The 12,232-nt window shown below is 47.7% G+C and overlaps 1 protein-coding gene across 1 annotated transcript in view; it reads left to right on the top strand.

The window, feature by feature from the left end:
• The window catches only part of CRMP1 (collapsin response mediator protein 1), a 71,115-nt gene that overhangs the window by 39,493 nt on the left and 19,390 nt on the right, over window positions 1–12,232 (top strand). The window contains exons 5-6 of the mRNA XM_028088630.1: window positions 9,537–9,598; window positions 11,669–11,749. Of these exons, the coding sequence (XP_027944431.1) occupies window positions 9,537–9,598; window positions 11,669–11,749 (143 nt within the window). The remainder of the gene's footprint in view (window positions 1–9,536; window positions 9,599–11,668; window positions 11,750–12,232) is intronic.

The raw sequence follows: 12,232 nt of genomic DNA, 5'->3' as shown, positions 1-12,232 counted from the left end.
ATAAGAAATTCGAGGATCCTCCGTAGAGGCTGGACCCTGTCCCCCAGAACAGTTGTTCTTGCCTTTTCCTCCCTGTTGGCCAGTCCCGTGCCTGAGGTTGGGTGGATGGCTTATAAAGGATATTGTTACCAGGGCTCCTAAGTGCCTGGATTCTTTCTTATCCCCAGCACTGTCATGAGGCTTGGCTGAAGCCCCTTCCCCTCTGTGCACCCGTAGCCCCATCAAAACACAGGTGGGATCATTTACAAGCCCCACCCAGCCCCCCGCCTGGTCTTTCTCCTTCGCAAGGTGCTCCGTGAATGGTGGTGACCTCGGGGCTCCAGTCGAGGCTCACCTTCCTGGGGGGCCCTTCAGCTTCCGTAGTGTCCTCCGCATCCATCTGCCTGTGACCCCGGCCCCAACTCATGTGGGATATGGCTCCCAGGATGCCCCCAGGGGGCTCAGACTTACCAGGTTCTCCCAAACCCATTACCCTTTCCTGTGACCTCTGCTGTCTGTCACTCGGCGTCCCCATCTCCGTGAGGGGCATTCCGGCCGTTCCCTCTCTCTCCCTCCCCCACCCATCACTGGATCCATGGCTTTGCATCTGCAGTAGCTCAGCTCTGACTCTGGGTCTCCACCCAAGTCCCTTCCCTGATGTGGGGCCTTCGGTGTCTTGTCCAGATTCCTGCTCGGCCTCATCCCTGGTCTCTGCCCCCAGTCTTACCCCGCCAGTGCATTCTTGCTCCAGCCGTAGATGTGGGATTTAAAGAAGCAGTTAGCATGAACACCTGGAGTGGCTCCACAGTGTCCCCAGGCTCAGTGCCAAGTTGCTCACGTGGCTTTCAAGGGCATTTCCCCAGATGCTTGCATATAGGAGAGGTACAGCAAATATTGGGGAGCAGGCTGAGTTCCTAGAAGATGCTCTTACTGACTTCTGTACCCTAAAGTGTTTAGCACACGTCTGGCATAGAGTAAATTCTCAGTAAATACTTAACGCATGAATGACTAAGTTAGGGAAGGAAGAGAGCAGGGCGGGAGAGAAGGAGGGAGGGACATGCCTGCTCTCCTTTCCTAAAGCATTTTTAGCACGGCCCCCTCTGAGTCAGAGGGCTTGCCCAGGAAATTCGACGGTCATCATCATTGGACTGTACAATCAAGGGCAGGACATTTTCTAGACGGGAAATCAATGTAGAGCTCGTAGAGTTCAGTCCGCCTGTTTCAGAAGTGGAGACTGGAGCTCAGAGAGGTGCAGTCCCTTCCCCCGTTTCACATAGCAGCTGGCTCTTGGACTCGGCTTTTTGTCACAGAGCTGTTGCAAGCATGTCTGGTGTCTTTGTGAGAATTGCAAAAAGGCACCCTCTTGGGGCGATCCAGGGGAAGAATGTGCCCTTCTCCTAGGGCACAGGCTTGGCAGCTGGGGCTCAGGCTGGATTTAGCCCCCTTGGACGCTCTCTTTGCTGGGAGCCCTTATCCGGGGCACAGGTTGCAACTCCTCAAAGCTGCTGCCCAGCCCCTGACCTCCTTGCCAGGTGCTCTTTATGCTGCATGCAGGCTGCCGAAAGCACAGGTCTGCAGTGCCTCTCGCAGGGACAAGCTCAGGCTATGGGACATGATAAGCCATCACTCAACGCTCGAATCCATCTTTAGATCAAGCCGTTTATGGCTTATTTTAGAAATCTCAAAATACAAGAGGAAGTTATTCCAGAAAACGGCGGTGCCAGCATGCTGTGTGGACTTGGCAGGGGAGAATGGCTGTGGGTTGGGGTTTTTTATAAACCCCGACAGGGGAGTCCTCCCTGTGTTTTCTGAGTCACAGACCCCAGCCACTATTAATAGTACTAATTGGTTTTGTTGGATGCCAACAGCATTTCAGTCTCAGAGAGAAACTTTAATTTAGAAATCGTTGAAAAGAAGAGAGAGAGAGAGAGAGAGGGAAAAAAACAAAACAAAACAAAAAACAAGCCCAGTAAAGAGGAGAGGAACTCACATTGACTCGGTGCTGGGCTCTGTCACTTGGGTCAAGTGTTTAGCCTGTGTCACTTGGTTATGTTTTAAGAACAGCAATGCAAGAATCATAGTGTCATTCCACCATTGGTATGAACCTTCTGGACCTTTCTGCAGGAACTTCTATTGTCTCTTTATCACATTGTCCTGTGTATCAGGTAGCTTTTGCCATGTAACAAACCACTCCAAACCCAGGACTTAAAAGGATAAACACTAATTATGACTCTGTAGGTGGACAACTGCAGTTGGGCTCAGTTGAGCAATTTCTCTCCTGACCTCGCCTGGGCTCACTCAGACCTTTGGGCCTCAGCTGGAATGGCTGGGGAGATGCTCCACACATGATCTTTCATCTGGTAACGGGCCCTCTGGGACCTCTTCGCTTGGTGGTAGTGCTCCAGTGGGTGAACATGGAAGCAGAAAGCCCTCTTGAGGATTAACTTAGAACTCACACATCTTCATTTCAATTGCGTCTTGTTGGTCAAGTCAAGTCACAAGAGAATCCCAGATTCAAGGGATGGGGGAGAAAGACTCCACCTCTGATGGGAGGAACCTGGAAGAATTTGTGGCTATTTTAATCTCAATAGTGTCTCATCTGGCCACAATTACTATAGCCCTCTTTCATTCAAAATACTCTCACTTCCACCCAGCTGCTCCAAAATTTCCATTCGGTTATGCCATCAGGTTCAGAGTCTAGGATCTCATGTTGAACATCTCCGTAGGATGTGGATGAGGTTCCTTGGTGTGGCTTCTCTTGATCCAAAGACTTGTGAACTTAAGAGGTAAGTCATGTGCCTCCCCACCCCATGCACCCCACATACAGTTTGTGGGGCATGGACAGGTCAAGCACAACAAACACTCCCATTTGGAAAAGAGAGAAAGCAAGTGACACATGGTCATAACCCCCTAGAAATTCTGGAATCCAGCTGGACACATATTGCTGGGCAGACCTCTGGGGGTAGAGAATATTCCTTTGTCGGGGCCGATCTTTCTCCTTGGGAGTAGTGCCCAAGTTCAGGGGTTGGCAAACTCCACAATCTGTGGGCCAAATATGGCCCGTGGCCTGTTGCTATGCAGCTCATCAACCAAGAATGTTTTTATATTCTTAAGGGTTTTTCCAAACAAAACAAACCAAACAAAAACAACAACAATGACCAGAAAACAAAGACTATGTGACAGAAACTACATGTGGCCCACAAAGTCTAAAAGATTTACTCTCTGGCCCTTTACAGAAAAGCTTCCTGTCCCCTGCGCTAGACTAGTGCTTGCATAGCTCAGGCTCTACCCTGGGGACTCTTGGCTTGACCATTGAACATAGAGTTCACTTTCCATGAAGATGGCCCATGTTTGCAGCAAAGCACCTGTCTCAGCCTTTTTCCTACCCATAGAAAGTTGGTGGCCAGAGGCCCCCTTTCATTTTGAATAGGTTCAGTCTCTCTTAGTCAAAGAGGGTACAGTTTTCTTAAAAACATCGTGGTTTTCCAGTGGATCACATTATAGTTCACTCCACCACACAACTGTTTTTTTGAGACAAGCTTCTTTAGGTGACTGTTGGTGTGTGCCGTGTGGTGACACTTTTAAGATTCTTGGAAGCCTTTTTGTCTGGCCAAGCAAGTTTACCGGGCACCACCTTGGGTTTTTGGGAGGTCTTAACAAAGAGTTCTGGGCACACCTTTGATTTAATCTTTACCCTGAGGTCGTTTTTTCCTTTGAGAACTGTTTGTGGGTTGGCAAGAGTAGAGATGAGAAGCAGTCCTGCGTGTCCACTCAATTCTGCTTGCAAACTGAACTGATCCTTGTCTCTCTGGTCCTATTTGATGTCTGTCTTCTGCTGCTTCATCATACTCAGCTTAGGCACTTAATTACGTTCTTCACGGAAGTCACTTTATTTTTTTTAATTTTTATTTATTTTTCATTTTTTATTGTTATGTTAATCACCATATATTACATCATTAGTTTTTGATGTAGTGTTCCATGATTCATTGTTCGTGCATAACACCCAGTGCTCCATGCAGAATGTGCCCCCTTGAATACCCATCACCAGGCTAACCCATCCCCCCACCCCCCTCCCCTCTAGAACCCTCAGTTTGTTTTTCAGAGTCCATCGTCTCTCATGGTTCGTCTCCCCCTCCGACTTACTCCCCCTCATTCTTCCCCTCCTGCCATTTTCTTCTTTTTCTTTTTTCTTAACATATGTTGCATTATTTGTCGCAGAAGTACAGATCTGCAACTCAACAGTCTTGCACAATTCACAGCGCTCACCATAGCACATACCCTCCCCAATGTCTATCACCCAGCCACCCCATCCCTCCCACCCCCCACCACTCCAGCAACACTCAGTTTGTTTCCTGAGATTAAGAATTCCTCATATCGATGAGGTCATATGATACATGTCTTTCTCTGATTGACTTATTTCACTCAGCATAACACCCTCCAGTTCCATCCACGTCGTTGCAAATGGCAAGATCCCATTCCTTTTGATGGCTGCATAATATTCCATTGTGTATATATACCACCTCTTCTTTATCCATTCATCTGTCGATGGACATCTTGGCTCTTTCCACAGTTCGGCTATTGTGGACATTGCTGCTATAAACATTGGGGTGCACGTACCCCTTCGGACCCCTACATTTGTATCTTTGTGGTAAATACCCAGTAGTGCAATTGCTGGATCGTATGGTAGCTCTATTTTCAACTGTTTGAGGCACCTCCATACTGTTTTCCAGAGTGGCTGCACCAGCTTGCATTCCCACCAACAGTGAGGGAGGGTTCCCCTTTCTCCACATCCCCGCCAACATCTGTCGTTTCCTGACTTGTTCATTTTAGCCATTCTGACTGGTGTGAGGTGGTATCTCCTTGAGGTTTTGATTTGGATTTCCCTGATGCCGAGCGATGGTGAGCACTTTTTCATGTGTCTGTTGGCCATTTGGATGTCTTCTTTGGGAAAATGTCTGTTCATGTCTTCTGCCCATTTCTTGATTGGGTTACTTGTTCTTTGGGTGTTGAGTTTGATAAGTTCTTTATAGATTTTGGATACTAGCCCTTTATCTGATATGTCATTTGCAAATATCTTCTCCCATTCTGTCGGTTGTCTTTTGGTTTTGTGGACTGTTTCTTTTGCTGCGCAAAAGCTTTTTATCTTGATGAAATCCCAATAGTTCTTTTTTGCCCTGGCTTCCCTTGCCTTTGGCGATGTTTCTAGGAAGAAGTTGCTGCAGCTGAGGTCGAAGAGGTTGCTGCCTGTGTTCTCCTTTAGGATTTTGATGGACTCCTGTCTCACATTTAGGTCTTCCAACCATTTGGAGTCTATTTTGGTGTGTGGTGTAAGGAAATGGTCCAGTTTCATTCTTCTGCATGGGGCTGTCCAATTTTCCCAACACCATTTGTTGAAGAGACTGTCTTTTTGCCATTGGACATTCTTTCCTGCTTTGTCAAAGATGAGTTGACCATAGAGTTGAGGGTCCATTTCTGGGCTCTCGATTCTGTTCCATTGATCTATGTGTCTGTTTTTGTGCCAGTACCATACTGTCTTGATGATGACAGTTTTGTAATAGAGCTGGAAGTCTTCATGGAAGTCACTTTAGGCAGGTTTGCAAATTCTCTGAGTACATTATCACAAGTGGCAATTTTTTCCTCTTGTATTGCTGCTGCCTAATAAGAGTGGCCCCTTTCCCACCCTCCACTAACAGTGTGTTGGCTATTTTTCCCAGCCTTTGGCCTCCAGTTTCCTCAGGACTGTTCTGACCTCCACCCACTACCCAGTCCCAAGGCCAGTGACACATGTGTTAGATTTTGGCCACTGCAACACCTGACCTCTAGGCAAAGATTTCTGTATCTGTTAGCCTTTGTTTTATAACAAACCCCTCCAAAACCCAGTGGCTGAAAACAGCCACTGTTAAAACCACAATGAGATACCACCTCACACCCATTAGAAGGGCTGTTACCAAAAAAACTGAAAATACTGAGTGTTGATAAGCATGTGGGGGGAATGGGAGCCCTGGGGCACCATTGGTAGGAATGCACACTGGGGGGGGGGTCCTTAAAAAATTCAAAATAGAAGTACTCTATGATCCAGCAACTCTACTTCTGGGTATTTGTCCAGAAGACTTGAAGGCAAGGATTTGGAGATATTTGTACACCCATGTTCATAGCAGCCTTCGGCACAACAGACAAAAGCTGGAAGCAACCCAATTGTCCATTGATGGGTGAATGGATAAACCAAATGTACATCTCCACGTCCTGTCCTCCAGAGGGTCTCCTGAGCCTCTTCACGCGGGGCTCCAAGGTGAGCGTGAAGCCCTGAGGTGCGGCTTGGAGCCAGTATGGTGCCATTTCCGCCTCATGCCCTGGGTCAGTGCAAGTCTCCAGACCAGCCCGAGTTCAAGGAGTGGGGAAATAGACTCTGCCTCTTGGGAGAGACAGAGTCACTGCAAAAGTTTTGTGAAACTTTAAAAAAAATTTACCCGCCTGTTTAATTTCTTCCTAGCTCTCATCTCTGCATGAAATTACCTTACTTACTTACTCACTTACGGCTTATTCCCAGTAGAATGTAGACAAGCATCCTTCCTTCCTTGTTCACAGCTGTATCTCCAACTTCTAGAATGGTGCTCGTGCACAGGAAGCACTCAGTAAATATTTGATGAGTGAGAAAATAAATATTCCATGAAAAAGGGCTTCTGGGGTCCAATAAGTTTGGGAAATGCTCTCTGTTTATTCTGTTCTTGAATATTCTTAACGCACATGATCATGTTAAAATCTGTGAGAAGCCCTGCAGAAAAGAAACCTGTTTACTGTGGAGGAATCCATTTTTCTTCACCAATATCAGCATCCCCGGGTTTGACTGCAAACAACAGAATCCCCCCAGAGCTTGGCTTAAGTTTAACGAAGCAGATTTGCCTTGGTGATAATGACGTGTATGCAAGGGTCCCACACCAGGGAGTCTTGTCCCGTGCTCATCTGTGCTTTTCCCTTTGAGCCAGCTCTGTTCTCCCCTCACCCTTGACCTGCATTCTCTACTCCTGTAGCCACCATGCTGGAAGGCGGCAGCCTGCCATCTGGGTTGTACATCTCTGTTTAAGACACCAGCCAGGTGTTTTTGGGTGTTAAGTGGGCTCTGTCCCTCCTCCCGGCTCAACTCAGCATCTGCCGGATGCCCAGCCCTGCACTAACATCTGTGGTCTGGGGTCACATGGTATGGACATGGCTGCTTCCAAGGTTATGGGGTGGATTGAGTGAGAGGGGTTTCTGAGAACTGGCGGGTATCATGAATGGGTTGACTTCCGGTAAGTGCTTAGCACAATCTTTGAGAATTGGTATTCCGTGCCACCTCCTTGGAGGAAAGCTAGGATGATGGTATATGTGAATTTGGGAGGTTTGGGGAATTTCAGGACTCACCGTGTTTCCGAGGCTCTATTGCTAGGAGTTATCAGGCTAAATATAAGGGAATATTTACTACTCTTGATACGCATTGCTTAATTGGATTTTTAAGCAGGTGCAAATTGGTATGTAGGAGGGACTCATTTTGACGCACATTCATTAGCACTGGGCAACATATTTTCAACTGTGGTACAATACTGAGGTTTTATTTCGAATTACTTTGATTACAAATAAGACCAAATCTCTTTATCTTTATTAGCTAGCTGCTTTTTTTTTTCTTAAATTGTCTGAAAATAGTGTTTACCTTTGGGGTTTTAGGCTTCTTTGCTTTTATTTTAATATTTTTAACATAAAGCAGAAACAGAAAAACCACACAGATAAAAAATGTGGCTTTATGAATTATTATGAGGCTACCCCACTCGGGCAAGAAGTAAGACTTTGCCGGATGCCCCCCAATGGACTATCCATGGGCCCCATTTCAGTCATGACACCCTCCTCCCCCCAGAAGTAACCACTGGTGTTTTCTAAATAAGAGGGTCTTTTTTAAAACCTCTGTTAAATTTGTTGCAGATATATTTACCATGTTAGTTACTTGTTTTTTTTTTTTTTGAGGTTTTAAGAATTAACTTACAGAAGGTTTCTATTAATAATAATTCAAATCTGTCGTGATTTTTTGAGATAGCTTTCAATGTGAGATGACTTGACCCTGTTCACTCACCGCAAGATGCAGTTTTAGGATGTATTTATTAAATTTACCATGTCTGCTAATTCATTATTTCTGCTTTGGTTTGTGTCATTTACTTCTAATTTCTGGTGAATTTTCATTTTCTTTTTTTTTAATTTCTTATCATGAAAAAAATCCTTATCGTGGAAGCTTAATAGGTTAATATTCATTTCCCCTCACCTTAAATAAATAATGAAGCATTTTTTTAGCCTCTCCCTATAGTTTTATCTTTTTACTCACTGATAATTGATCTGTGTCTCTGTATATACTGAGTTTTTGTTTTTAGATTTAAAAAAGATTATCTTTATAAGGAATACAATATCAATGAATTGCCTATTATTTTTATTTAAGTCTACCTGATTAATTACAAACTGATACTTTTAATGTTAATTTCGGTACCTTATTTTATTCTTTACATTTTTTTCTGATAATTTGGACAGGGAATTTTTGTTGCCTTGGCTCTCTGCGTAAGAAAAGATTTTTGGTTTGTTTTCGCCATTATTTTAGTATAAAGGAATTCTCAATCCCATTTAATACTTTTGCCCTAAATGCATATTCTTACCCAGACATTTCCAGATTCCATGAACAAACACTCATTGCACAGCACATACTACGGATGTGCAAATTGAAATAGCATAGAAGACATGGTCCCTGTCCTCACGCACATGGAAGGTGTGTTAGGAAGGAGTCTCCTACGTCCCCTGCTCCCTGCTGGCCTGTCCATACAGCACACGAAGTCCCGTCATTTCAGCCTTCTTGAATGCCCCACCCCTGTAGCTCCCGCCCTGGCTCAGAGCCTCGGCACACCTGTCCCGTCGACCTTCAGCACCCTCCTCCCACCTGCCATTGCCCTCTGCCGCTCTGCGGACCCATCCTCCCCACTACTTCCAGAATAGTCTTTCTGAGTCAAAAAAAAGTCTGAGCATGTCACACCTTGCTTTGAAAACACATGCTCTGGTAGACCGTGGTGATGGCTGCACAACATTTTGAATGCACTAAATGCCACTGAATTGTGCACTTGAAAATGGCCGTCATGGTGAATTTTGTTATATGTGTTTTACCATAATAAATAAAGTAGGGGATTAAAAAAAAAAAGCACATGCCCCCTTGGATTGAGCCATAGGATACTTCTAGTACCTTCACCTTCTGTGTCTTTTCATCCACCTTTCCGTCCATACCCATGCACACCCGTCTCTCGGTCCAAATAGTCCCCCTCCCCCCCCCCTCCTCCCCTTCTCCTCCTTCAGATTCAGCTGTGTGGCTTCCCCGGAAGCCTCCTTTGCCCCCCCCGCCCCGCCCCACACCCACGCTGGGTTCGGTGCCCCCACTGTGAGGCCCAGTGGCACCCTTCTGTCCTAGCAGTGACCACTCTGTACTGTGCTCCTTGATTTACCGAAAAGGAACGCTTTTTTCTTAAATGCATTTTTCTGTTTCCTTTTTTATCTCGAAACAGGTGTCAATTCCTTCCAAGTCTACATGGCATATAAGGATCTCTACCAAATGTCTGATAGCCAGGTAGGTCCTCCTCCTGCACACCCCCTCTCCTGGGCAGGAAGCAAGGGAGTTTTCAGAATGGGCAGGGGAGAGCTCTGAGTTCAAGTCCTGGTTCTGACACTGCATTGCTATGTGACCTGTGTCGGTCCCCACCCCTGCCTGCATTCCTATCTGGCCACTAGAGTGGGGTCGAGTGCGGGATCCCTTTGCCTGGTGGTTCCCAAATCCACCTCATCCTTAGCATCATTTAAAAAGCTCATTAAAAAAAGACAGACTCTTAGGGGCTCCTGGGTGGCGCAATCGGTTAAGCGTCCGACTCTTGGTTTCAGCTCAGGTCATGATCTCACGGTTGTGGGAGCGAGCCCCACATCGAGCTCTGTGCTCAGTGCAGAGTCTGCTTGAGATTCTCTCTCCCTTCCCCTCTCACTCACTCTCTCTCTCTCAAATAAATAAAATCTTAAAAAAAAGACAGATCTTAGATCCCACCACAGATGTTCAGGGCAGGGCTCAGGAAACTGTACTTTCCCAAAAGCTCGGCAGTCCATTCTGGAGATCTAGCAAGTTCGGGCACCACGTCATTAGCTCTGACCCAGAGGGGAGCCCTGGCTCTCTCTCTAGCCAATCGAGTGACTGAGGTCTCCCCCGCTTAGTTTTCTCACCCCTGCAGCGTGGCCATCTCTGGCCCTGCCGGTTTCCAACGTTGTCATGTGGGTGAGAGGAGCTCGAGAAAGTGATGCTCTAAGTGGTGCAGGGTGTCGGTGTTATTGTCTGCTGGGCACCGGGCCTTCTTACACCACTGGGACTCCGGGTTTTATTATCATTGTCCTGCCCTCTGCTGGTTAAAACGGTGGGGCAGTGTGGCGGCAGAGGGCACGGATGCCATAGCCAGACTGCTTGGCTGCAACCCTGGCCTTGCTGTGCGGCCTGAGGCAGCTTTCCCAATCTCTCTGTGCTTTAGACTCATGAGAGCACCTGCCTCCTAGAGGTTGTCAGGGGATTGAATGAGTTCATAATACATGACTCTAGGACAGTGCCTGGCACACATATGGGCGCTGAGAAGCTATTATTCCTTATGACCATGCAGTTCGATGTGCAATGGGAGACGTGTCCAGGTCTCACCTTTCAAAATAAATGCTTGGAGGTGATTAACATAACATAATAAAAAAACAAAACAAAAATAAACGCTTGGAGTTATAGAGAATAACTTACCCCAAGGTACCCTGCAGGCCTTTGATTGTCACGGAAAGGCTAAAATTGGTTCAGTTTCATGAAAAAGTAGCACGTGTCTGTCTAGCATAACTGAGATTTTCGCCTGTTTCATTCTAACCACCAAAGCCCCAGGGACAGGTGGAGTTGAGCCATGGGGGTCCTGGAAGGTGCTTCCTGCCCCCGAGTGTCCCCCACCCCGCCTGCCCCCTGCTGTCTGCATCTAAAAGCACATGTCCCAGGGTGGGGTGCTGTCTTGTACGCATGCAGAGCAAAGTTACAATTCGAGAGGCCCTGGAGAGGGAACGTGGCGGCTTTCGTCCTCACCGCGGGCACGTGTCTGAGTGCAGATCCTCTGCAGGTGGGAGCAGGGCGTGGGCAGTGGGCAGGGCCTGCACCGGCTAAGTAAGCGGATGCCTGGCGGAGTGTGTATTACCTGACGGTTAGAGTTATTAGAGAACTCGGCCCACAGCGCAGGCTGAGCACGCCTAGTTACACAAGTTCAGTAGAACTGAAACCAACATCTCAGCGTGGCTGTCCCCAGCAGCAGCGGCAGGCGCCTGTGCGGGTTGGAGCCACATCGAGGGTGAAAGCCACGATGAGCACCAGGACCGAGGGCATTCTGTGCCGTGGTGTGGCTTTGCTCAGTTCTGCCCTTCCCCCAGCCTCCTGCTTTGGGATCCGGAGAGTGTCAGGGTCAAGGGGAGACCCTTTCCAAGGCTTAACTCGTTGAGCAATGCATTCCATTGGTATGAACAGAGCGTCCGTGTTACCTCTGCAGGGGTCGGCGGGTGGGCGACTGAGCAGAAGAGCCGTCTTTGCAAATGCTCAGGCTGTGATATTTTTCTCTCCCCCCTCCCCCCCATGCCATTGCTTCTCCCTCAGCTCTATGAAGCCTTCACCTTCCTGAAGGGGCTGGGAGCTGTGATCTTGGTCCACGCCGAAAATGGAGACTTGATAGCTCAGGTGAGTGGTGTGGATGTCCACCCTTTCCACTCCGGTCTGTGTCCCGATGCTGTCATGGTGCGATCAGAGGGGTGGAGGCGTTGGTGAGCAAGGTGGCTAGGCTGTGAAGGGTCAGGCTGAGAACTGGATGGTGCATCAGACACTCCGGGTGTGAGTCACACACTCACCATCTGCAGGGGGCTTTCGGCAGGCTACATCGTCTCTCGGCTCAGGTTCTTCACCTGCACAGTGGGGATGGCATAACCGTCCTGTGAGCCTCACTGGGTTTGCATGAGGGACAAATAAGGATCGGATGGAGATGCTCTGCAAACGTGGGGGACACCAGAGGTGAGGCGTGTGGAAGCTGGTGTTGCTTATCGTCTTGTAGGACTTGGGAGGGGATGTAATGATGGGAGCCCCGCCCCATCTGCCACCTCACCTCGGGCCGGGGACTCTACCCCTCAAAGGCTCTTGTTCTTCATCCAATAGCACCTGCCTCATGAG

The sequence above is a fragment of the Eumetopias jubatus genome, unplaced genomic scaffold (genome assembly GCF_037043125.1).
Source record: "Eumetopias jubatus isolate StellerSeaLion01/CBP00866 unplaced genomic scaffold, mEumJub1_p1.0 scaffold_2, whole genome shotgun sequence".
NCBI classification, from domain to species: domain Eukaryota; kingdom Metazoa; phylum Chordata; class Mammalia; order Carnivora; family Otariidae; genus Eumetopias; species Eumetopias jubatus.
The sequence above is the reverse complement of the archived record's forward strand: the minus strand, read 5'-3'. Positions and strand labels throughout refer to the sequence as shown.